General features: G+C 38.4%; 3 protein-coding genes across 7 annotated transcripts in view; 2 read left to right on the forward strand and 1 right to left on the reverse strand.

The window, feature by feature from the left end:
• The first annotated feature begins 6,972 nt into the window (after positions 1-6,972).
• On the forward strand, positions 6,973-8,680 carry LOC139479280 (uncharacterized). Its single transcript, XM_071262144.1, has 3 exons — positions 6,973-6,997; positions 7,818-7,879; positions 8,423-8,680. Exons 1-3 carry the CDS (start codon positions 6,973-6,975, stop codon positions 8,678-8,680), a joined length of 345 nt encoding a protein of 114 aa, XP_071118245.1.
• A 4,183-nt stretch (positions 8,681-12,863) lies between these two features.
• Positions 12,864-14,738, forward strand: LOC139480341 (uncharacterized). The gene is made up of 3 exons (XM_071263405.1): positions 12,864-12,888; positions 13,745-13,806; positions 14,402-14,738. Exons 1-3 carry the CDS (start codon positions 12,864-12,866, stop codon positions 14,660-14,662), a joined length of 348 nt encoding a protein of 115 aa, XP_071119506.1. The 3' UTR covers positions 14,663-14,738.
• A 1,677-nt stretch (positions 14,739-16,415) lies between these two features.
• The window catches only part of LOC139480010 (keratin, type I cytoskeletal 10-like), a 73,043-nt gene continuing 62,047 nt past the window's right edge, over positions 16,416-27,411 (reverse strand). For 4 of the 5 annotated variants that reach the window (XM_071262984.1, XM_071262982.1, XM_071262981.1 and 1 more), the window contains 7 exons: positions 25,130-25,228; positions 23,408-23,570; positions 22,786-22,886; positions 22,433-22,622; positions 21,776-21,904; positions 20,609-20,711; positions 16,416-19,889 (listed from right to left, as the gene is read on the reverse strand). In XM_071262984.1, coding sequence (XP_071119085.1) covers positions 19,723-19,889; positions 20,609-20,711; positions 21,776-21,904; positions 22,433-22,622; positions 22,786-22,886; positions 23,408-23,570; positions 25,130-25,228 — 952 coding nt within the window. In that variant the 3' untranslated portion in view covers positions 16,416-19,722. The remainder of the gene's footprint in view (positions 19,890-20,608; positions 20,712-21,775; positions 21,905-22,432; positions 22,623-22,785; positions 22,887-23,407; positions 23,571-25,129; positions 25,229-27,411) is intronic. The other variant, XM_071262983.1, reaches the window with a different exon arrangement.

Here is a 27,411-nt window from a genome sequence, read left to right on the forward strand (position 1 = left end):
ACCGTTTCTCCCTGTCAGGGTAAAGCATCACCTTTTCAGTTAACTCTTTCAACACCAGTCAACCAGAAGTGTTTACTGCTGGGACACGGAGTTCCCGGAGACTCTTGTGTGATAGATGAAGCCAACATTTATCAAAGAAAATATCTGCTTGTAAAATATATTTGCTACTACATGTTATACATCATTTGAAAGGTCTGATCCTATGGTTTATAAATATGAAAGTTATGTTTTTCACATTATTTAAAATAATGCATTTACAACTTATTTAAGTTTGTTGTAAATAAAAAATGTAAGCTAACACGTTGTTAACTTCCAGATTAGGGACCAAGGAAGCGAAAACTTGACTATTTTCGGCAAATATAAGATTTCATAAAATCCACTTACCTATTTCTGTTTTATTTTCATTGTTTACGTGATTGAAAATCATTTTAAAAAGAATTATAAACAGTATCTATATCATCACCCATTTCCCAAAAACAGCGGCTGTCCGCTCAGTAACATGAAGAAATATCCCCGTTTTCGAGGCTTCGTATGAAAAGCACGTTCGTCAAAGAATGGTATATGACACATCGCTGGAAAGCTTATTCCTTCATCTACACGCTCGTAACATCGCCTGTTTTTTTCCGTAGTTATAACAAGCGATTTCATTGGATTAACATTGGTTTCTAATGACGCTTTCTTGCTGAAATCTGCAACAAGTTTCGTGATTGGTCTATTTTGAGCACGTGACCTAAGGCAGCTAATCAAATTACAGCTGTGATACCAAGCTCGTGTTTGATAAAGTTCAGAAGTTGGCGAAAGATTTTTGTTAAATCGTGTTATTCTGAACGTTTTAAGCAGGAAATCACGATATATATTAAAAATGTGGAACTTCGTGAATGTAGCGTGCTAGGTTACGAGCTGTGACAAAGATTTTTCATGCATACATTTTTGCATTAAACATTGTGTCCGAGCCGAGAATTCAAGGCGACGAAAGCCGAGATGTCATTTGACTTACATTACACGCGATCGCACGAAAAGATGGAAATAATAACTTAGATGTAAGTTTGATTACTTTTAGATATATTTTTGTTGATTTTATTTATTACTTTGTACAATATATTTAAAGATTTGTTTAAAACGTCTTTATTTGGCTCTTGGACACGTTCGATGTGGACCCGTTGTCGAAATGTGTGTCCGAGATTTTTATTTTCAATAACGTCGCGGGAAATAGTGAATAATTTTTTAATTTATCGATAAAAAATGATAAATTGAAATGGAATACGTATTTCAGACATTGTGAAATGTGATAGATTTTATAAATGAATGATCACAGATAGGTCCATAAAAATATATACTGTTTTGACGTGACTACGGCTTGGCCGGATAACCGGCCTACGGTGTCTGGGGACTCTTTTTCTTTTTCCATCGCACCTTCACACCTTTGTGTACAGTATTGGAGTTGGAACAACACAGCAGTTCGAATAAGCACTGCTCTGCGAGAGTAATCTGGAATGTATTTACGGGAGTAATCAATGAATCCTAATAGTCTTCTCACGTCCCTCACTGTAGCTTGTTGTGTAGATCTGAGGTTAAGAATAGCTTCCTTGTCTCTTGGGTCCATCTGAATGCCATGTTCTGAGACAATGTGTCCAAAGTAGCGCACCTGTTTCTTAAATAGATTGACCTTACGAGGTTTTAGTTTAACCCCAGATTCTTTTAACCGTTGCAAGACATTCCTTACATCTACTACATCATACTAAATATTTGCTGAAGACTGTAACACCATCAAGATAGGGAATACAAATAGTGTCCCTCAGCCCTTGTAAGCAAGTGTTCATGAAGCGCTTGAATGCACTTGGTGCTCCAGTTAAACCAAAAGGAATGCGTGTCCATTCATATAGCCCCCCCAAGGACTAATAAAAGCAGTATATGGTCTACAACTTTCCTTGATGAAACCCTGGTGATAGGCCTTCCCCTGATCAAGCAAGGTAAACCATTGGTTTCCACCCAAACTGTATGCATGGTAGAGGGTGCCTGTCACAGACTGTCTCACTATTGAGTGCCCGATAGTCAACACATAGTCTCAGACTTGAGTCCTTTCTTCTGACACAAACTAGAGGGCTCGAGTAATATGACTTGGTATGGACACATGACTTCTGTACAGGTAAATTATCAGTGAGTTGAATGTCCATTTTCAAATCAGTTATTGTCCCAATATCATAATGTCCTACTGAAGACATCTGACTCTTCATATAACATCTGCTTGATCATTTCATGTTGTTCCTCACATAAATCATCACGTAAGTCTACTGGGGGATGCCAGTGCTCTTGTATGCTTGTGTCTGATATCTTATCTGATACCAGGATATCATCTAAATTCCGGGTAGGATCTGGCTCGTTTTCACCTTGTAATGGTATGACAGATCTCACTTGCTGCAGCGTACCAAGACCTGCTGTGAACTTTAATGTCATGACTAGTACAGTTCATTAATGTTACCGGAATGTTTGTTTTGGTGAATCTCTTCAACCTAAGAAGTGATCCTTGAATCTTCAGTCCATCAGGCCAAGGTTTCTCAATGTTTGATTCCAACAAGACAGTGGTGGGTTCACTTACATTAGTGGCGACTATGCACTTCACTTTTAACACCTGACCAGCTTTGACACGTAATACTGGTCTTCCACTGTGAAAGTCACATATTGCATCAGGTTGCTCCTCTTGCAACAGCTTAACTACAGCTTCCAGTTATTCCATCCTAATTGCTGGCAGCCCTGATTGCATGACATTGACTCTGCTACACTGTGCATGACTGAAGGGATATTGCCCGATCACATTAATACCTATGATTGGGGTAGTGATGCTGGACATCTTAGTAAAATGGAAAAGAAAATTTCCTATCAGTGGTTTCCTTCATCAGTTCGAATGATACTTCGACCCATCCTTCAAAGGGTATGTTCTCCCCATTGGCAGCCTTGACAGCCAATTCACTGTCGCCTAACAGTTCACTTGTTTCATCCTTTGATTCTTCAAACACTACAGACCTAACATCAGCAACATGTGTGCTCTTCCTTTTCCACTCCTTCTCAGCAGGCACAGCAGCGCCAACCTGACTGATGATCTCATGATCCAGAGGATTAGATGACAGAGTGTTCCTCAATTCTTGTGCAATAATGGCGTCTCTCAAGCCATTGAGTATTGTTCTCATGGTCATACTTATCATCAGGTTCTGGTCATACCTTATATCAGATCCATCCTCTTTGCAGGAGAAATTTATTTTCTGACTCAAGTCAAGAATCCTCCAAACAAAATCTAAAGTGTCTTCTTTTTCCTTGAACACCACAACTAAGGTCCTGATAAAGTTTTGCCACAGATTTTTCCTCATAGACTGTTTGGAGAAGCTTCCTGAGAATGGGCAAACTAAGATCAGCCTTTCCTTCAATGTATCCCCTCAGTGACTCTGTTGGTTGAATGGCTCGAAGAACACCATCAATAATCTGAACAGTACTGTAACCCCTTTCTTCTCCAGCCTCAATCTGTCATATCAAGTTGATGAAACCTATTCCTTGCTTCATGACAGATCCATAAATCTTGAACTCCTTAACATCTGCTACCCTCACAATTGTTGGCGTTGATGTGGTCACAGTCTTAGGTTCATGACAGAAACCTCTGTGCTTTTCAGCTACAGCAGCTGGTAATAGCTGCATCTTCTTTTCCCCCATTGCTTGGATCATTCCGACATTCTACCATATAGGATTCTAAAGTTGTCAAAAACGTTGATTTGTCGGTACCAGCATTGACAGGTATTCCTGTCCAGCTATTCTGTCAACACACCAACATCCAGACCGTACATCATGGATTTGATGCTCCACTGTCTCTGACATCTTCCATATTGTCGTGGTGGACTTCAAGCAACATATGCTGATCCTGGCAGGCTCGCCAAGTTGTCAGCCTCACAACAATATACCCTAAAACAGAGAGGGAGAGATGTCAGGTCACCAATTAGTTTCCAACGGCATACAGCCCCAAAGTCTCAATCACAACGCGCAACGGAATACATCTGAACACATATCAGAAATAGTTTACCTGGTGACACTTTTCCAGGAAATATAATGACCTACCAGGTATACTTACTTAAAGCAACTTGTGAACTTCAATGTAACTGTTTTAACAACAACACAATAATGCATGAAAGCTACTGCTGATACATCAGTCTCAATATTCAAGATGTCTACAATAATCATAATACACACCTTTAACAGGAATATAGTATTTTGAATACTTCTTGCATAAACAGCCTTCATACATATTATACAAAAACATGTTCTTCAGTGACCAGGACATGTGCTTTCAGGAACGAAACAAGATGAGGGTTAATTCCCCTGAATCTAGCTAATGCGGTCACGTGACTCCCGAAAATAGGTGACAACCAGAGTTTAAACAGTGCTGGCGAAAATTTAATGTTACAAGATCAAAACAACTATTCTATTCCTGAACCAAAACTATTAGAATCCTATTCCCATTCCTAAAATGGGAATCACATTCCTTTAACAGTCAAAAAGTGAAAAACAATCAGTCAATGACGGAACGCCAAACGCTAACCACGAGGTTTCTGCTTGGCTCGATAAATTGAAAATACAACAAATGTACGATGCTGCCTCTGACAGAATACCCACAACCTATTTCCTGGCATTGTTATCTACTATATGTGATACAAGACGGCCTTATTTCGACCATTATCAATGCATACATACCTAAAACAGAGAGAGAGATGTAAGGTCACCATTTATTTTCCAACGGACGGCTCTCTATGCGCAACGTCAGTTGACCTTGGGGTGGTAGAACCCATCCAAAGAGTTACTTCCCCTTGACCATGGACATTATCATCATGTCACTTTCTCACAAATTAAAGGCATGCAGGTGCACCATTTGATCAGGTGTTCAACCTTTTTAATTCTGGAAAGAAATTAACATTCCAAACATCACATCCACAAACATACTGAGCAGTTTACACGGACATTACTTAATCTTCACACTAGGTTTTTTAGGGCAATAGATATGTGAAACTCATGAATTAGTGAGTGCCCCTTTAGGACTTTTAGGGCATTTGTTACAATATTTAGGAAAAAGAAGGATAGAAATCAAACATTAAAAATGATTTTATAACGAATGAGTGAGTGTGTTACGCCGTTTTCAGCAGTAAAAGGCGACTAACGGGATCGGGGGGTCAGACTCACTGACTTGGCTTGACGCATGTCATCGATCCCAATTGCGTGGATCGATGTTCATGATATTAATCACTGGATTGTCTGGTCCAGATTCAATTATTTACAGACCGCCGTCATATAGCTGGAATATTGCTGAGTGCGGCTTAAAACAACAAACAAAATTACAGGAGTCTTTTATCTGAAATTGTTTCAGATTTGGTAAAAAAACCCATAACTTTGCATTAAATCTTATTCAATGTCACAGGAACTTTTGTTGTTCAGTAAATATTATTAATGTTTTAAGTGTTTTGTTCGGGTAAGCAGTGCCGTAGCCAGCAGGGGGGCAGTTGTTATAGAAAACAGTTTTATTTGAATCAAGTTGGGGACAAGTCATACTTGTGCAAATATTTGCCCTCGCTGTCAAAAAAAAGTTAACTACGAAGGTTGGTTAGGTAATGTCAACCCTGTTTAAGCAAGTCAGAGTACTCCAGTAGACAAGTATTGTTGAACATTCCCTTGGGCATGACCTGAAACTAGTGTACCAACCATGCAGGGTCGGCTGATGGTACCTGACATCTCGATATACCAGACCCCGTGAGGTCCCGGTCAGAATAATCTCAGCAAAACGTCACCGAGCGAAAACGCCACCGATCGGCGAAAATGTCACCTCGCCTAAAGCGAAACCGCTACTATTGCCTTGCGAAAACGGCACCTTATTTTTTTGTTTACCTTGGTACTGAAATATATGAAATTAAACTCACATGGTCACATGTAAACACAAATAATTGTAACATGTTAAAACAAGTTTACATTAGAAATTAGCCTCTACTTCAATTTACTTGCCGACTGTGATTTGGAGGCGCAACTAAACATATTGTGAAATCATCACATGCTCGAAATAAAATAAATGAAATTAAACTATTGGTCACTTGCAAAAACAAATAATTTTGAGATGTTAATCGCCTTAAAACACGTTTACGTTAGAAATAAGCGTCTTCTCCAATGTGAGGAAGAACTCAGGGCCAACATGAGGAGGTCCTCCACATCTCCACCTCCACGAGATATTCGACGTCTGGCAGACATACAAAGATGAGGACCTCACTCTGACTCAGTTACTGACACAATTAATGCTCTGTGGTTAATGGGCCAGTCTTGGGAACAAGGAGTGATGATATTCAAATGTGGAAGTACTGTGAATAACTGTGGAAAACAAGAAAATGACAATGTAAATAATATAAATAAATCATATATACTACAACATAACATAATAAAACCTGTAAATAAATGCATATTCTACTACTACTACTACGCCCGAGAAATCAGTGACGTTTTGCTGAGATGTCGTTTTAGCCTGCACCCGCATCCCTTATATTGCTGGTTATGAAAATAGTCATAGTATGATTATGGTCACTGTCGTACCATAAATTTGACGGACCCTTACAAGCTGCTGGTTGAATAGTAACTAGTAACACCCAGAATCGTGCCTGGAGGAATTAATTCAGCTCATAATTAGGTTTGCTCCATTTATATGGTTGCGCGACTTAACTTCTCTCCTTAAAATACAGCCGAGCTCCTTCTCTATAACTCCCCAGTGCAAGCGCAAATGAAGTCGGGAGCCAGTTGACGCTATTTTGTAATATCGCGTGATTTTACAAGACTTCATGTCTTCCTTGACGACGGTTGTCACTTTGATGTTACATCGACGCCATTTTTGATGCTACATCTGCACTTTGCTGTTCTGAAAGCGTTATTTTCCTATCATTTATTGCAATTCCTGAACCTGCCACCATGAATGCGAGCACTTATGTTCAAGGTACAATTCTAATTACGCTTCAGTAGATTCCGTACCTACATGTTGGTATATTAGTGTGATGAGTAGTGTGTATCATCATGTTTATGATCTGTCATGACTCCTGTACTGATCCACAAACACTTTGCATGCTTTAGGGGCTTAAGATGTTGAATGCAGGGCCCTTTGTGTACCTTGAACTTGTAAACATTATTAGAAAATGTGGGTTCTGGTTGTTTTTTAACATCTCACGACATTCTTTATGCGCCGTTCCTACCATGGTAACATGTTGATTTGGTTGTAAAATGAATTCCGTAAATGTATTATCAGTGGTTTACATGAAGTGTTTGTGAGTCTTTGGTAGTGTTTTGGGTGGGAAGTGCCCCTACTGAAGTTACAAATAGCCCAAGTGGAACATCCCCTATCCCCCACTCCCTTTTTTATAAACCTGGATCTGCCCATGATTTCTTATAAACTCTCAGAACTGACACAGCAGGCTGAGCCCAAATCAGTATTGTATGGCTGGGCGAAATCCCTTGTATTTTAGCAAATAGACTTAGTTTAGCAGTGAAAGGTATAAAGTAACAGGGAGATATACATTGCAGTGTGTAGGCTAGCTGCCCTTGGTTATTACAATTACTCTTTATCCAACATAAAACTGGAGCATTTTGGAAAAGGGGAACCCCTAAAAGCTTAGCGATATACTACGTATCTGTCAACACAAATAATTTATTAACTGCAAAATGATATATTATTTACTAGTCACCAGCCAAAGGTTAGGGACCAGCAACATACATTCTGGGCATTTAATACCCTGTATGTTTATTCTTCTGTTTCCCCACAGTTGATCGGATGATCTGGTTCCTCCAGCCTCTGTCCCAACTTACTTATCCTGCCCCTTGCCATGTAGGTGTCATAAAGGCTTGTCTATAGCAATGCCTGTTTAGCACTTCCATGAGTTTTCACCGATATGTGGAACACCTCTGTGTACTGGTCCCTGTTTTCATAAAGCCGTAACTGAATGTTTATACTATTTTCCCGACATGGGTACAATGTGTGAAGCCCATTTGTGGTGTCCCCCGCCGTGATATTGCTGGAATATTGCTAAAAGCGGCGTAAAACCATACTCACTCACTCACTCACTTAACTATAGATGCTCATCATGTCAATCACTGGATTGTCTGGTCCAGACTCGACTGTTTACAGACCGCCGTCATGTAGCTGGAATACTGCTGAGTGCGGCGTTTTTAAACAACAAACAAATATTTACCTTTCGGTATCTACTATATATCATCTTTATTTACCTTGTTTCTTTTTTCACACCTTTTCTGTCTTAAACGCCATAATGTTTTATTTGCTGCAATAATATTCAATGATTGTATAACCTTTTCCATCTACATAATATTCTTTCCTCACATTCCATTCTTTCCACTACCTCCCTTTCTATAGCAACCCACTTCAAAGTCCCTGACCATCCCTGCCCACTTGTCTCACCTGCCCGTCCCACAGACCCTTCGCCCCAGCACTGTCCCTTCTGTGTCCCTCACTATCGCTGGTCAGTACATCGTGGACGACACTGACTTTGTTGAAGTAGATCTCGTGGATGAGGAGATCATCCAGTCAACCCACTCCTTCCTGAAGGCCTTGCTATCCAGGGTGGCCAACTTCTTCAGAAGAGTCAAGAGTGTGTTTAAGAAGGATGATTAGGCAGTGAACTCTGAACACATATGTATATACTTATGTACAAAACATTTATGAATCATTTTAGGACTGTTGAGGCATTTGTTACAATATTTAGGAAATACATAAAATCTATCTCTTTGTTTTTACTGTTTTCTTAATGTTAATGAAATACATTATTTGTTACAACGTTTTGTTTTGATTGTTTCATTTTCTGCTATTTTCTGGCTATGTTCTAGACTAAGGGGGTGGGGTGGGGTGTGTGGTGGGGTGGGGTGTGTGGGGGGGTGGTTTTGGAGTGGAGGGGGGCACGGATGGTCCAGTCGTCTATAATGGCGCCGCGATTCGCTGTGCAGAGTCGCGTCCCTTGGGATTGCCAGAAACCTATGATTGTGGGTTCGAATCCCGGTTCGCCCCGATTATGTTTCTAGGTTTGTCAGCACCATACCCGTGCTCGTGGGTTTCCCCGAAGTGGTAAACGTCTGAGACCTGCATCAATTCGGGCTTTCCTCCCACATTAAGCTGACACGCCGTGATATAACTGGAATACTGTTAAAAGCGGTGTTAAACCCAACTCACTCACTCACTCTAGACTAATGCATGGTGATCACACATGTAGTCCATAAACAGATGCTACATCTTGGACGGCACGCAGGTGCACCATTTGAACAGGTGTTTAACCTATCTAATTCAGGAAAGAAGTTAACATTCCAAACGTCACATCCACTCACATACTGGGCAGTGTACATTACTTAATCTTCACACAAGTGTTTTTAGGATAATAAATATGTGAAACTCATGAATTAGTGAGTCATCTTTTAGGACTCTTGAGGCATTTGTTACAATATTTAGGAAATATTTTACTTGCAAAATGTTTTGTAATAATCAAATCATGGAGTAGAAAGTTGTACCACGAACAATACATACCTTCTGACCACCATGGGAAATATAATGCATGGAGTGTGGCAGAAGTTCTACCACAAATCATTTTGTCAAGTTCTTTCCGACACTGGATTAATGTCATGGCCCAACAGCATCGTGTTTCCAAGGTTCTAAACAATCGTTACACGCACGCACGCACGCACGCACGCAAGCAAGCACACACACACTGTACCATGAACACTGTACCATGAACATACAGAGTGACGAAGATGAATAAATCCTCATCTTTGACAAACAGGCTGTTCCTGGTAGGCCCGGGATACAAATCAAACATTTAAAATGAATTTAAAACGAATGAGTGAGTTACGCCGTTTTCAGCAATATTCCACAAATATCAGTGCGGGGGACACCAGATATGCGCTTCACACATGTACCCATGTAGGCAATTGAACCTGGGTCTTCGGCATGAGGAGCTAAGCCTTTAACCAATAGACTCCCCACCGCCTCCTGTTGAGAAAGAGCGTATCCATCTCTGGCAGTCTGTGTTCATGGTTCAGTGTGGACAATAATAATTTGGAGGCTTGGGAACATTTTGTCCTAACATCCTGACATCGATTGGAATAGATGCAAGAACTCGGCTAAACGGTTATGATGCAACGCCTAACATATTTCATCCATACATTTCAACATGGATATCACCTTGGTGAGGTGAGGTGAAATGGGTTTTAACGTCGCGCACATAGCGACGTTCATGCACGTGTGTGTGTGCTGCGTGGCTGCTTGAACTCGTCGGTTTTACAGTGCTAATTATAATCCACTGAGATAACATGCCGCAGTTTAACATTGACACCCCATTCAGACACAGTATACTGACTCCGAGCCGAACAGTCGACCACCCGACCAAGGTGAACTCATGCCATACCCTGGCGTCCGTCGTCCGTCGTCCGTACGTCAACAATTTATTCAAAATTGTACAAATGGTGGGGCTGACAACCCTGAGGGACGGGGCCAAATAGGGGTAATTTGGCTATATTGCTTTAGACGACTTCTTCTCTAGACCTAAGAGATAGATATCAAACAAATTTGGTTGGAAGCATTCTCCGGTGGTAAGAATTCAAAACTGTACAAATGGTTGGGCTGACACCGCCCAAACTGCTGAGGGGCGGGGCCAAATAGGGGTAATTTGGCTATATTTAAACGACTTCTTCTCTGGAACTATGAGATAGATATCAACCATATTTGGTTGGAAGCATTCTCCGGTAGTGAGAATTCAACATTGTACAAATGGAGGGGCTGGGACGCAACCGCCAACCCCCTGAGGGGCGTGGCCAAATAGGGGTAATTTGGCGTTATTGTTTTAAACGACTTCTTCTCTTGAACTAAGAGAAAGATATCGACCATATATTGTTGGAAACATTCTCCGGTAGTGAGAATTCAAAATTGTACAAATGGATGGGCTGAACCAAACCAACCAACCAACCAACGAAATATTTGGAGTATTATATACATGTACAATGCAAATGTATATTTTGTCATGATTGCGTCAATATCCAGGTGAGTGATACAGGCCCTATGGGCCTCTTATTCTAATTACTTATCGATCATTGACAGGGTATGAAACTCCCAAAAATTTCAGCCAGACCACAGGACTGACTAGCTGAAATACTTGCCAGCCCTGACCAAAACCTGCCTGCCCACTATAATCATATGTTTCTCGGGATAATTTAATTAAAACTTTAAATCGAATTCATTGAACATGAAGTAATGCAAGAAAAGAAATAGCAAACACTTTTTAGGTCAGATTTGTATTTAATATCCTAGAATACATCATGTAAATATCATGTCTGACTCATAGTCAGAATCTTCAGAAGTGAAGTCTGGTACCTATGATGGGATGTGTTCCACTAGTGGGTGGCTTCACCAGGTAGAAAATCATTAGAATGATTAGAATGCAGCTGTCTTGTCATCAATAATGTCATAGATGAACTCTTCAGGTTATTTCTGAATTGAGATTTTATAATTTTCATGTGGGAGAATCCCCTTTCACATTCTGCAGTTGCAGCTGGCAAAGACAGAATCAAATCTATCACAAGCAGGATGTTGCAGCATCTCCCAGTCCCAGCTACTCCATACAGCTTGTTATCAACCTCCCAGGACATCTTGTGAACATCATGGCTGCAGGAAAAGATTGAAAGCTGAATGAGACATCAAACTTTCTAAGTTGATTTAATTTTTAAAGGTTGAAAGATTTACCTTCGTAATTATGCCAATTTAGTTATTACAATATAAATCATAATGAATAAACTGAACTTCTAATTGAAGCAACTTAAACAGGTGCAAACCTTTCATACAAACCTTGTTAAGGAATGTCCATTCATTGATTACCAGTTTTGAATTTTTAACGAAGCCTCAACATTAATTAATATTTCTTAAACTGAAATATTCATATCATGATATTTTTCCCATGTAATATATTTTCTTTAGTGAAATAAGCTAATATGAAAGCTGTCTCCTACTTAATGTTTTAAGTGTTTTGTTCGGGTAAGGTCATGTCAATCCTGTTCAAGCAAGTCAGTGTACTCCAGAAGACAAGTATTGTTGATCATGCCCCTTGTCATGACCTGATCGTGACCTGAAGGGGCGGTAGGGTATAGTGGTTAAAGCGTTGGCTCCTCACGCTGAAGACCCGGGGTCGATTCCAAACATGGGCACAATGTGTGAAGCCCATTTCTATTGTCCCCCGCCGTGGTATTGTTGGAATATTGCTAAAAGCGGCGTAATACCATACTCACTCACTCGTGACCTGAAACTAGTGTACCAACCATGCAGGGTCTGCGGATGGTACCTGTCATCTCGATATACCAGTCCCCGTGGGTTCCCGATCAGAATAAATCCCTAGCACCCTTCATATTGCTGGTTATGAAAATAGTCATAGTATGATTAGCCACTGTCGTTCCCTTAAATTTGACGGACCCTTACAAGCTGCTGGTTGAATAGTAACTAGTAACACCCAGAATCGTGCCTTGAGGAATTAATTCAGCTCATAATTAATTATTTTGCTCCATTTATATGATTGCGCGACTTAACTTCTCTCCTTAAAATACAGCCGAGCTCCGTCTCCAACACCCCAGTGCAAGCGCAATTAAGGTCGGGGGCCAGTTTAACTTTATTTTATAATATCGCGTGATCTTATGAGACTTCATGTCTTCCTTGACGACGGTTGTCACTTTGATGTTACATCGACGCCATTTTTGATGCTACCTCTGCACTTGGCTGTTCTGAAAGCGTTATTTTCTTATCCTTTATTGCAATTCTTGAACCTGCCACCATGAATGTGAGCACTTATGTTCAAGGTACAATTCTAATTACGCTTCAGTAGATTCCGTACCTACATGTTGGTGTATCAGTGTGATGAGTAGTGTGTATCATGGCTCCTGTACTGATCTTCAAACACTTTGCGTGCTTTAGGGGCTAAGATGTTGAATGCAGGGGCCCTTGTGTACCTTGAACTTGTAAACATTATGAGAAAATGTGAGTTCTCTGTATTTTTTACATCTCATTGACATTCTTTATGTGCCTTTCCTACCATGATAACATGTTCATTTGGTTGTAAAATGAATTCCGTAAATTTATTAACAGTGGTTTACATGAAGTGTTTGTGAGTCTTGGGGAAGTGTTTTGGGTGGGAACTGCCCGTATTTGAGTTACAAATAGCCCAAGTGGAACACACCCCTGCCCCCACTCCCTTTTTTTAAATCCTGGATCTGCTCATGATTTCTTATAAACTCTCAGAATGTACACAGCAGTCTGAGTCCAAATCAATATGGTATGGCTAGGCGGAATCCCTTGAATTTTAGCAAATAGACTTAGTTTAGCAGTGAAAGGTAAACTGTAACTTATTATCCCATATTTTGTCTGAAGGGATCAAGTTCAAGTTATAAAGTAACAGGGAGATATACTTTGCAGTGTCTAGGCTAGCTGCCCTTGGTTATTACAATTACCTACCCTTTATCCAACATAAAACTGGAACATTTTGGAAAAGGGGAACCCCTAAAAGCTTAGCGATATAGCATCTATCTGTCAGCACAAATAATTTATTAACTGCAAAATGATATATTATTTACTAGTCACCAGCCAAAGGTTAGGGACCAGCAACATACATTCTGGGTGTTTAATACCCTGTATGTATATTCTTCTGTTTCCCCACAGTTGATCGGATGATCTGGTTCCTCCAGCCTCTGTCCCAACTGACTTATCCTGCCCCTTGCCATGTAGGTGTCATAAAGGCTTGTCTATAGCAATGCCTGTTTAGCACTTCCATGAGTTTTCACCGATATGTGGAACACCTCTGTGTACTGGTCCCTGTTTTCATAAAGCCGCAACTGAATGTTTATACTATTTTCCTACCTTAAACTAACAGTATGCAATTAATATAACCCTAATACGAATGTTGAGAGTACTTTGGTTCAAAGGCTTCAGTAATTCTGTAAAGTTTGTCCCATTTGTATTTCCAAGAATATCCTTCATGTCATCTTTTCTATCAATACTCATGATGTCAATCACTGGATTGTCTGGTCCAGACTCGATTATCTACAGACTGCCGTCATGTAGCTGGAATATTGCTGAGTGCGGCGTTTTTAAACAACAAACAAACAAACAATCTACCTTCCCTTTGCATTATCTACCTTTCGGTATCTACTATTTATATCATCTTTATTTACCTTGTTTCTTGTTTCACACCTTTCCTGTCTTTACCACCATTAGCTTTTATTTGCTGCAATAATATTCAATGATTGAATATCCTTTTCCATCTACATAATATTCTTTCCTCACATTCCATTCTTTCCACTACCTCCCTATCTATAGCAACCCACTTCAAAGTCCCTGACCATCCCTGCCCACTTGTCTCACCTGCCCGTCCCACAGACCCTTCGCCCCAGCACTGTCCCTTCTGTGTCCCTCACTATCGCTGGTCAGTACATCGTGGACGACACTGACTTTGTTGAAGTAGATCTCGTGGATGAGGAGATCATCCAGTCAACCCACTCCTTCCTGAAGGCCTTGCTATCCAGGGTGGCCAACTTCTTCAGAAGAGTCAAGAGTGTGTTTAAGAAGAAGGATGATTAGGCAGTGAACTCTGAACACATATGTATATACTTATATACAAAACATTTATGAATCATTTTAGGACTGTTGAGGCATTTGTTACAATATTTAGAAAATACATACAATCTATCTCTGTTTGTTTTTGCTGTTTTCTTAATGTTAATGAAATACATTATTTGTTACAACATTTTGTTTTGTTTTGATTTGTTCCTTTCGTCTGTTATGTTCTGGCTATGTTCTCGATTAACACATGGTGATCACACATGTAGTCCATAAACAATTGCTACATCTGGGAAGGCATACAGGTGTACCATATAAACAGGCGTTCCACCCACCTTATTTTTCCACGCCATGATGTGGGGCCAGGTATATTGGAACAGAGTTTGTCCGTCCATTTGTCTTTCTCTCTGAAGTCTTTCAGTCTGTCCATCCGCTTTTCAAAGGGGACAAATTTTCTCAAGGAATATTCCAGGAATATCACAGAGGGGACCCACTACCCCCTGTTGATAAGGAGAGTATCCATCACTGGCAGTCTGTGTGTGCATGTTCAGGGTTAGATATTGACACAAGTCTAGTCCTTGCCCAACTACCCAATAGTTTAAGTATCATGAGGAATAGTAGAAATTTGCCATTATTAAGGGTTTTGCTATAAGTTATCTTTAAAAGGCACAGTGGACTAAAACAGTTAGTTTCTATCTGATTTGCATAGAGGCAAGAACTCGGCTAAACAGATATGATGCAACACCGTTCACAGTTCATCCATACATTTCAACATGGAAGTCCTACTTTGGGTATATGTTCTTGGTACTACTTTCTTTTACTGACTTTTGTATGCCCATATTTTATGTGCGTAAATATAATTATTTAAAACATAAATATATTCTAATCTTTGATTTTCTTTTCCTGTTTTGAATACATAAATTGTGTTTATCATGTTCATGTTTGTAATGTTTTCATTTGTTTGCTAAGGACATTTCATTATCATGATGTTTATCTGAAGTAAGCCATACATTGAAATTTCCAAAATATACTTGGTATACACTGATACTTTGGCATGATATTCACACATCAGGAAAGAACATGCAAATATTATATCACTTTGTGAAATGAATGGAAGAGCGTGCTGCAATGTGAATGGTTGAAAAAAGTTATTAAATTTGACTGGTCCCGGAAATCTTTGACTGTGTATGAATACTGTTTATCTTATTGATTCAAGAAAAGGAGTCATATTATGGATGTTGATATAGGATGATGATCCATATTATTTTTCTCTCAATCTTCAATTTTAAAAATGTACCATTTTCCTTAGCAAAATGGATTACAACACTAATATAATATTTCGTTTGATCAAAGCTTATCAGAAAATTTTGATTTTGTTTTGTGCATTCTGCTGGACAGGCAGGTCACTTATGGAAATTGATTGTATCATGATGTTACAGCCTGATCTGTCTCACAACTGTGGAACAATGTGCCAAGCCCATACCTGGTGTCCCCCTGTCTGATATTTCTGGAATATTGCTAAAAGCGTCATTAAACCATACTCACAACTGTGGAGAGAAGCTAATAATAACTGATGTTTTCCGTATTTTATGCTAAGAAATTGAAACATTTGGAACCTCCAGCAACCACTGTCAGTCTCAAATCATATGTTGTCACACCAACAATTCTCTATAAATATACTTTCAAACATAAGACAAAACAACTGAAGTCAATCATCTAGAAATAGATGTTTATTCTACACAATACAGATTAGAAATAATATGCAGAAGTTGCGTAGTATCAAAGAACATTTTGAAGTATCCCTAGATTTTCATCCATATTCTTGGTTCTGTGACTTTTGTCCAATGAAACAGTTCTACCGTGTTTGCACTGTATAACAATGGCCCCAATATGGTAACTAATTCTGTAATGCTATTTCTTTTCAAAACATGCAACTTTTATATCCTGACAGATGATGGGTTTTTTGTCCACCCATAACATAAAGAATCTGCAATGATACATTCTATCCAAAATCGAATATTGTTATAAAGAATTCCCCAAGGCTGATAATTTTGGGGGAAATTGCCTGGCAGCCTCCCAAATTGTAAAATTTACTTATATCTGTGTTTAGACTAAACCTAGACTTCAGTTGCATCCAGCAGTTATATTTTTCAATTTCCAACTCAACACCTTGTGAGCAAAACATAAATAAAACAATACATGAACCAAGAATGTTATCATATTTTAGAAATAAATAGCATCTATTTTGACATAAGCCAAACAAATATACAGCATAATGTATTTGAACTACATTACTTCTGTGGATTAAGCGTTTAAGCATTTATTCCTGATGAGGAAGGTTGACCAAATCACTGTAAACAGGTGTCATGACTTCAAATAACTTTTTTTGACTACTGATATAAACATTGTGTGGCTCTATGCCAAAATCATTTCAGTCTACTCGGCTGAACTTTGCACTTCATATTTTAGAGTAATAATATGGACTATTATAAGTTGCCCAAACAGAATTTGACTTATCTCGGGCTTCAGACTAGTGTATTAAATCAAGGAATGAAAACTTTCAGATAACCTACTGCTAATATTAGCAAAGTACACAGCAGTTTTCATGAAACATGCCCATCTACTGGTATACCATGGTATAGACAAAACCTTTCCTAAATATTTGACATTTTCTCTTATAAAGTAGGTAATATTAAAACTGGCTTCATTTTGTGACAATTCTTTAACACTAACATACATTCATAAAGTAAACACACACAAAATATCTTTACAATGGATGTTTTCTCTATGAGTTGTGAAGCTTAATGTGTGAATGTAGTAAATACACAGTTAAATTAACAACAACCATCTAATGCATACACCAAGGAAGAGCCTGATTTCAAAACCAAATCTATTTTGCAAAAGTATTTTTCCCCTCATAAAGCTACCAGTGAAAGTAGATTGCTGCACCAGGCAAAATACACTGCTCAGTGTTTCTAATTTGCAAAGTTTTACCTGAAATCATAGGTGTAGGTAAAACAGCAAGGATTAATTCACATTTATAGATTGTATTGGCATTGGGAACGGTACAATGATATATCAAGTGATATATCAAGTGTCAGGTGTTAAAAGTAAATTCATATGTCACCAACTCTTGATTGCTAGAATATGCAATATGCAGTGTTCAAAATTATGGGGGTTTTGGGGTCCTTGAGGTCTTCTATGGTATTTGAAACTAGGAACCCCATGAATCTTTAACTCTTAACATGAAGGTTACAACAAGCACAACTTGACTTTCATGCTTAATTTTGAACACTGATTACGACTAGTAAGTTGTAAAGATTTTCATGTTTCATGAAACAGCCTACTGTCCATTTAGTTGATTCCATTAATGCAAGGAAAACCTTATAAATATAATATGCTACTCAAAAGAAGTTAAAGAACACCTGATGTTTCCTATGAGTTTATTTAATATGTGACAGCCATGACAGATTAACTATAGCCATATGAAAGCAATCGGGACTTTAACTTTTGAGTAGTATATTATGTGGGTAGACTGCAGTATTTGGGTCCCCACTTCGGAACGAAGATTATGTTAGCATCTTATGTTCCTCTTGCCATGTGTACAACAGAATAAACATATTTAAAAAAAATATGTAATATATCAATATATCAGCAAATTGGTGGAATTAAAATAAACGGTTTTGACTGATGTTTAAACTTGTATTGAGTGTACAAACAATGTTCAACCCATGTGTATTTCAACAGGTGTACATAATGGTGAACTATCACAGACAACTGAAGTATACATAATAAATAACTCTTGATATAAGTAACAGAGCATGACAGCCATGTCATAAAACATATATACACAATCATATTATGAACAGATATGTTCCTGAGAATAAACTAAGTCAAAATAGTCTATGGGTAAAATGGAAGATCTAATAAATAATAGGATATCACAGAAGATAATACATCGACATATAAGCAGATTTCACTGTCTAAAGACAAACAAGGATCCTCCAATGGCACAAGGGATGGACGGATTTCTGTCACCAGAGGCTGCAAATGATTTCCTTAAACATATTTGCATGAGTCATTTACGCCAGACCAGTTTTTATTTCTTTATTAGAACAGGCCAAGCCTAACCTTTGCACACACCAAAAATATTGTAAACGTGTATTATTGAAATAAGCTTTTTGTGAATTGTCTTTGAGGCTGTTTTTGTTTGTTAATTTTTTAATTAATCAACCTTGACAACAACAAAATTCCTAACTGATCAAACTATAAAAAATAACAAAGAAATGGAATTGGTCTGTCCACAAATGCAAATATCATAACTGCATTTTGAGATGACTTAAATGGACTCGATCATGAAAAAAACCCATCATTTAAAGTCAACACTTAATCAAGAGGTTCAATCCTACGGGGTTTATGCTTGGCATTATTACTCATGAAACAAACTATATTTGAATGGAAAAAATAATCGTTTTCTTGTACACTATTTACACAGAATTTGTGACAGTATTTACACAAATGTGTCCTTAATCTTGCATCAACACTTGCAGTTTTGAAGATAATTAAGCTGAAGAAATAAACAGTGATTTCTCCCTTGTCACAGCATCAAGCTATATATCACCAGACATTAATCTGTTTCATATTTAATATTATTTACAGTAGTTTGTAAAAACATATGGTCATCTATCTTCTTGAAATAGTTTTTCTTCATTTCCTAGCATTTCAAAATAATCTATTGATCAATAACAAAATCATTAAAGGCAAAATACCATATTTCCTCAAACGCCTGTCCTCGATTAAAAGCCGGAGAGTTTTCATGCACAGAATTCTCCCCATTATTATTTCTTTTATTAAACACCAGGGGTAAAAGAGTGTCTAAAAGAAATATACGCCTGGCCTTTTAATCAAGAAAATATGGTATTCATAATTGAATTTGCCTGATCTCTTACATTTGTACAAATAAGTGCCAAGTTGGGTTTGACTGAAAATATATTCAACATTCTTTCCAAATTAGGAATAAATAATCCAAAAGTCACTAATGCAGCATGCAGACATAGCCAGAAATATGTTCTTGTCTGACATCACCAGTCTCGACTTCCCAATTTAGTCAGATAGTTGTGGATGTTGACGTTGCCGCCATTGGAGCAGTCTCCGAGAGTGTGGATGATCACATACTCAGGAATGTCAAGGTTGTAAGACTTGTTGTACAGGTTGGTCCAGTTGAGCACCTCCTCTGCGGGGAGCAGTCCTATTGGTCAGAACCAAAACAGATTTGATCATAATCTTTAAAATGAAACTATTTTCCTTTGCCACAGATCATTGTATTTACATACATTTGAATTCTCTTCAAAACTGAAATGAGTTTGATAAAAAATCATACCAAATATTTAGAAGCTACTCCTATTCCTTGAAAATATTAGGAGTTTAACTGATGTTCAAATAAACTGAGCACTTATTAGAACCAGTAATTTCCTAATAGATTCATGAATATAAAACTGCCTGCAATAAAAAAACATTATTCACTGAATCAGTAACTTGAACAGCTCAACAAGCTTCTCACTTTTACAGAAAATCATATATGGTAGTGTATTTTAAAAAGTGAAATACTATTAATTATACATTTATGCAAACTATAAATACGGTGGGTGATTTCCCTATATGTCTGTAGTTAAGTATGAATATTTTATTATTATTTTTGTAATCATTTCAGGATGTGGTACTGGTGCTACACGTTTTCACATATAAAGTAACATGTAATATTACATGTATAAGTGTAGGTAACATACATATACATCAATATTTTTGTAAAATACCTACGGTTAAATAATCTGAATTCAGACCAGCGGACATCCTTTACTCCCTAACCCATCAAACACTATTTGATGTCCTTATGACAACAAGTAGGCACACTGACACCATGAAATGACCTATCATCATACCAGACATATGTATGTGCTAGACACTGACCTGTGCTTCTGGAGTCCTGCTTGTACAGGGCGTTGGCAAACTCCATGAACATCTTGAACCAAGGGGAGTCATCTCGGGGAGATGCAAGTTTCTTCTTCATTACCTAAAGTGGAGGTGAAGTAAGAGGAAATAGGATTTAATGTCGCATTCAAGATTAGTGCACTCATATAGTGATGTGTCTGTCTGTGTGTGCTTGTACTTGTCCAGACGAATGCCAACTTATAGTGCTAACCCACAGAGATACCATGCCGCAGCATAACATGAATACCCAACTCAGACACAGTTTACTGACTCCGAGCCAACTAGTCTTGATTAGCCCCTTAATGTCAAGTGCCAGGCAGGGTAACAAGTACCATCATTTATTGGTATGATGCGGCAGGGGTTCGAACCACTACCACTAGACCACAAAGGTGGTCTGAACACCTTATAGAGCAAGCACACCTGTTCATGAAAAGAGTAGGCTATGGGTGGCGAAGTAGTTTAAAGTGACAAACCAGCTGTGCAGAGTTGCATCCCTTTGACAAGCCTGAAACTTTGAGTGCAGGTTTGATACTTGAATTCACAGTGCTTATGTGTGTCAGCATATACTCATGAAGAGGGAACCAAGATGCCTTGTTAGTAATTTATCATTCTCACTATTCCTCTAGTACATTTGCCAAACTTTTGAGTTTCAACCGTAAAGTATATTTTACAATGCTTCCTTGAACTTTACATCACTTGACAATCATTTCCAATAGTATTTTACTCACCACTACAAACTACTACAATCTCATATCAAAAGTAACTTCCATCAAGAAATCTTAGTGTGTATTTAAAGGGTATGTCAAAGTTTTGTGGGATATGTTATTCTTTGACCGTGGCATAATTGCCAATACCGATTCTCAACAAACGTAAATGAATTAAACACATAAACAATATCACGCAAAAAGAAAGTCGCCAAAGTGACAAATCTGTCTACCAAATAGGGTAGTGAGTTAGCCTAGTGGTTAAAGTGTTAATATGTATAACGCTAGAAGTTTGAGTTCCGTTTCCCACATGGTTACACTGAGTTACGTGTACCCTGAGGGAATATTGCTAAAGGTGGTTCAAAACCCTGCTCATTCACCCTCACACCTATCAAATAGTGAGTGAGTCTGGTTAACATGGCTTACAACAGAGGACACTGACCTCATACCCAGCCTCCAGATGCTTGAGGTCCTTGTCCAGCTTCTGTATGGTGTCTCGGTTGCTCTTCAGCTGATCTGTCTCCATGTCATAATGATCCTTCTCATACAAGGTGTCATGGCCATGTGGTGCCTGAAACACCAGATAGACCGCTCAAGATATGTGCTGGTCAAGCGTGCTATAACAGCCTAAGACTACATTAAAGAATGGGCGTCAAGGGACTAAGATGGCTCTGTCATACAGAGCCCTGCCCAGCAACACCATTACATGGTAGATAACTTGTTGGCTTATGACTTAGATAAGACTTTAGTAAGACAATTGGTTCATTATTATGGGTGTAGTTAGAAAAAATATTTCCAAATTGAATATTGAAATTTCCCCAAACACTGCCCAACTCATGTAGTTTTTATTGTAACTAATGTTTTAGTTTTTGCAGGATCAAGGGAGAGAAAAAGGCTTTTAAGATTTAGTTTACAATGAATGGAATGCTACTTCTAAATTTCATGAGAAATGGCTTCTTTAAAGAATCCCAATTCGGGGCAAAATACTTCACCACTTTGCCACATGCACTATCTTAGATTTATCTCTGATGATGATATTTGGAGGTTATATATTTCCTAAACATCCAGATCAGCCAACATTTCAGAAGATAACACCTACATCCTTCCTCCACAGTGGTGTTACAGGCTGTTGTCCCTGTTGGACAGGGTTGTTCTCTACAGCTCGAGGCCAGCTCCTGACTGGAGAGGGCATCTGCTTAGCATACTCCAGGGGCTTTTTACTTCTGGGGATGGTCAGGCCAGTCTTTGCTGGCTGCACCTTCTCCAGAAACTCCACAAACTTCACCCAGCTAGAAGAGGAGGAACATTTGTCAGAACACACAAATTCCAACATGCAATGATAGTGTATCTTGAATATAGGGCCTGTGGTGTTTTGTAGCATATTGTAGACTCTATTATTTACAGGTCACCATCATATACAAACAACCAAACAAATATCTACAGGTAACCTACTTGTACTGCCCATCTCCATTGGTATCTTCACACTTAGCGAGGATCTTGTTCATCACAGATTCCTGAAGTCTGACGCCCTTGGAGAACACGATGCCCTTTATCTGCATCAGAAAGAATGTCCAGTGAATCAGTATGGTATTACACCATTTTTAGCAATATTCCAGCAATATCACGACGGGGAACACCAGAAATAGGCTTCACAAATTGTAACTATGTGGGAATTGAACCTGGGCCTTCGGCGTGACGAGCGAACACTTTAACCATTAGGCTACCCAATTGCCCCTTAGAGAGAAAATGTCAAGATTAACATCTTGTCTATATCTAGTCTCTGAAATGAAAATATTTTGCAGAAAAAAATGTTTAATTAATTTGATAAAAAATAATAAAAAGGAGGCCAGAGACTCATTTTATTTTAGACTTGCATGGGCTATATTGGATCTATTTGATTCAAGGTCTGTATTATAGACTACAAGGCAACAAGAAGACATAAATATATATTTTGTAAGGGTAGCTTTAGAACCTAGCCTTCATTACACTGATATACAGTTTAATAAAATCTGAAGGGATACAACAATTTTGACAAAAGCTGGTCTTGAGAGTCATCTCCCCTTGACTGTCATACCTCATCTGCAGAAAGAGTTTCTCTCATTTCCCGGTCAGCTGCCTGGAAGCGTGCCACCAGACCCTCGAAGTCAATGCCATCCTCTTGGAGTTGCTGTTCAGCCATGTTCAGTAATTTCCCCACGTTACTGTCATAGTACGGGGAGGATGGACGACTTGCTCGACTAGGGACAGAACAATATAAAATACTATCAACATTGAGTGTGTTGCAGAATTGAATTGTTTTCATAAACTTCACTTCACACAAACTATCACAACATATCATATATAAATATTGGTAGCTTGATCCCATAATTTTAAGTGCTGGTATAATCCCAAATTTTGATCTAATGTTTAATTAAAGAGTGTTTTTCTGATCATTTCAGAAATACAGGCTGATAACCATGATAATCAACAAACCTAAAATATTATCAAATATTATGTTGCAACAGACTAGTTGTAATCAACATGACTATTCTTGTTATGTCCTGTGTTTTGGGACACACAACTTCATGACAAATGACGACCATGAACAATCTACAAATGTCTCATTAAATTACATATATAATATGCACTAAGTATGATGTAGAAATATATATGACAGAAAAAGTTGTCTCACACAGCACACCATAACACCAGCACCAAAATCACAGCCAATCCAAAACCTCACTCTTAAGCAGTGGTCATACAGAGTGCAGTCAGAGGTGGATCCAGAAGTTTGAAAAGTGGAGGGGGAAGAGGGGTATCTTCCCAAGGCAAGGGAGTTAACTGAATGTAAAAGTCTAGTTTCCACCCTTGCCGAACTTGGCTGGGATTATGGAGTTATATTTTGGCTAGACTAATGAGTCTATGGATAGTCCAATCAAAATCGTGTAACAAAATCGAGTTCGTTGACAACATGGATTTCAACGTGCAGACTTTGGTCAACTGCAGGATTTGCAAATGATATGTACCATCAACAGGGCATATTTTCCAAATCTTTTCATGTGTTTAACCAAAGTGCTCACGTGATTTGATGCACTTCAGAAGGTACAACCCATTTTATTACAATATAGATCTTGATCATTGATCAGATCTTGACTGGTCATAACTCGTAATCGCCATTGGTGGCGCTATGATCGAGCCCAGAATTTCCAACCTAGTTCGGAGTTTATAGTCAGTTAACTCCCTTGCCTCAGAGAGATGGAAGAGGGGTGGGGATGCACACTACTCACATTGCAAAGTGAACAAGCATGCATGAAGCGATTGACATAGGGTGACAGGAAATAAAATGTGACAAAATACAGCGAGTGCGGTGCACCCTGCATTCCCTCTGGACCCACCAATATTGGTGCTGGGACACTGCAGTATTGTGCATGTATGCAAACATACTCAGAGCAATGATACAATGGTCAATGTTATATTAAAGTAATATATCAATATTTGTATGAATGACACATAATTAATGATTCATATCCCTAAAGAGATTCAATGTTCCATTCTCTGCAGCTATTCAAAATCTAGGATGCAAACAAATCTTGTAAGTTTCTACAAATACAATAACTTTCTCTCCGTCCTGACTGGTTTACAGCAACACAAGCTTACACCGGTGACTGACTCCATGAACATGTATTCTTAGTTCTCAGATACTGGAACACCTTCCAACCCTATTAACGCCCACTCCCACAGGTAGCAATGATTTTTTAATGATGTTTCTTCTCAGCAATATGTATCAAAATCTGGACTACATTGTTGCAATACTTACGGACTCCACGGCCTGGGACCGTCAACATGATTTGTGTAGTAATGACCTTGTTTACCAGTCGACATGTATGATCGAGGACTGTAAAGGTCTACTGGCCAACTGGACAGGAGAGAAAACATTCTAGCCATAGGTGAAATAGTTTTACATTTTTATAAAACATTAAGTGCCTCCAAGACAGGTGTCATTTTAGCACAGTTCAGAGTTCTTTTCTTCATTTTTGTCTTGTACAGAAATGATAGTTCCATACATATTGTTAGTGTGATCTCCCTCACTGAGCGGGTCTCTTTTTCAATAGAAAATGGTAGATAGTTGTTGGATGCCATTTAGTTTATCAACAATTCTGAACTAAGCTGTACCACGTCAGGTCAGCTCCTAATAAAGATAAACATCCACCTCTTGAATAAAAATATAGATTAAAATACTAATCATTTTAATCTGTCTTCTATGTTTACAGAACAAATTCTTGTATTAGTTTTGAACTAAATACTCTACTGACTGCAAGAATATCTTCTATGTAAATATTGTTTTAACTAGGCAGAGGCGTTGGGGTGGCCTAGTGGTTAAAGTGTTGGCCTGTTTGCTAATGAACTGGGTTTGATTCCCCACATTGGTATAATGTGTGAAGTCCATTCCTGGTGTCTAGTGCCATAAATAGCTGGAATATTGCTAAAACCAACTCACTCACTCTAGACAAGGTTGTTGAGAGATTAATACTATAGACTCTATAATTTGATGAGTCTAAAGACTATAAACTGTTTCACTATTCTTTGATTAATCAATTATTCACCTATTAGGAACTGGTCATTTATTTTATGGAGTGGAGCAGGGGATGTATGCTTTTTTCAGGTCTGTATCATATTTTGCTGACCCCCAACATTTTTTCATCCCCCCTTCCCCTGTCTATGATAAATGACCAGGCCAAGAATAATGTTCAAAGTTATAACTTTAAAAAAAAAAAATAGAACTTTGTCATTTTTTCATGATCCCCCCTTTCAATGATATTGTAATACCAAGCATACCATATTCCCACCCTGATCCAACAAGAGCACCCTGACCAACTTCTAAAACAAACTGTAAGTGATCTTTTTAAACACCACCTACTAAGACCAAAACTTAACATGGCAGTCTGTATTTTCTTGTGTTGTACATTACAGATTTGTTAAAAAAGCCAGCAGTGTAGAATGCGTATATAATTGCCTATATTGTCAAATAATGTTTAGTTTCATGGACGTTTGACCTAATTATGTTTACTTCCGCTCCATCTCTGGCAACAAAATTAACTTGCTGTTTATTATGGTTTAATAAGCGCCCCAATTTTTTCTAAGTGGAGCTTATTATGGCAAATACGGTATGTGATAATGATGTTATACCATTGCACATCGTCAATACTTCACAGGATTTGTATATACAACTTTCCTGTCTGAGGTCCAGTAGATAGAGGGTCTGCCTAGAGAGGGGAAGGTCCGTGGTTCTATCCCCGGCAGTGTCACACCAAAACATTTTGGTACCTTCTGTTGCCCTGCCTGGTGCTCGCCACAAAGCGGATACAACAAGGACTGGCCGGCACCAGGTAAATATAATGAGTAGGGTATCCATGCTAAACTGCAGCATGGTATGTCTTAGCATTATAAAGCTTCAGCACAAGCAGTCACTCACACATGTGTGTTCACATCGCTACATAAGAGCAATAATTTTTAACCTCATCTCACACTACTTTCCTTTTGATTGATTGATTGATTGATCATGATGGAGAACCTTAGTGAATGCATTGTGTACAAGCATGTGAAGTATTGACAAAACCCCAGATCACTGTTTGGAAGCTCAGCTAAGTCAGGAATAATTAAGTACTATCAACATGAAATAGCTTCACTTTTAACGACAGAAATTAACATTGACCATTTTATGATTGGAATACTACCTGTGAATGTTTGGACACACAAATGATTGACAGAGGTTTCTGATGGGTCTACCTGACTACAATATAGTGTAAAGCAACTCAAAATAAAGGTTTGTCCTAATCTGGTGACACTGCATGCTTTGTATAAAATAGAAATGTATGCTTTCTGTAAAACTTGAAAATTGATAAGCGGAAATAGATGATTTTTATTTTGTGTGTGACCCCACTAGGTATTTTCAATGTATTGTTATTAAGTACTTTGAGGCGGTCATTGGAGCAAGCTGTTTGGTAAAACACAACTTCCATGAGAAAACTTGAAAACAGATAAAAACATAAGCATTGCTGTGTTCAATCATTAACTAAAAAACAAAAGTTTTATTTACAT

This window comes from Haliotis cracherodii, unplaced genomic scaffold, assembly GCF_022045235.1.
Source record: "Haliotis cracherodii isolate W230 unplaced genomic scaffold, xgHalCrac1.p SCAF_4, whole genome shotgun sequence".
Taxonomy (NCBI): Eukaryota; Metazoa; Mollusca; class Gastropoda; order Lepetellida; family Haliotidae; genus Haliotis; species Haliotis cracherodii.

Bases quoted from the DNA above. Each gene is read 5' to 3' on its own strand.
- LOC139479280 (XM_071262144.1), top strand. From the start codon at position 6,973: ATGAATGCGAGCACTTATGTTCAAG. The intron at 6,998-7,817 runs GTACAATTCTAA...GTTTCCCCACAG, and splicing joins TGCGAGCACTTATGTTCAAG to TTGATCGGATGATCTGGTTC. The intron at 7,880-8,422 runs GTAGGTGTCATA...CCCTTTCTATAG, and splicing joins CTTATCCTGCCCCTTGCCAT to CAACCCACTTCAAAGTCCCT.
- LOC139480341 (XM_071263405.1), top strand. From the start codon at position 12,864: ATGAATGTGAGCACTTATGTTCAAG. The intron at 12,889-13,744 runs GTACAATTCTAA...GTTTCCCCACAG, and splicing joins TGTGAGCACTTATGTTCAAG to TTGATCGGATGATCTGGTTC. The intron at 13,807-14,401 runs GTAGGTGTCATA...CCCTATCTATAG, and splicing joins CTTATCCTGCCCCTTGCCAT to CAACCCACTTCAAAGTCCCT.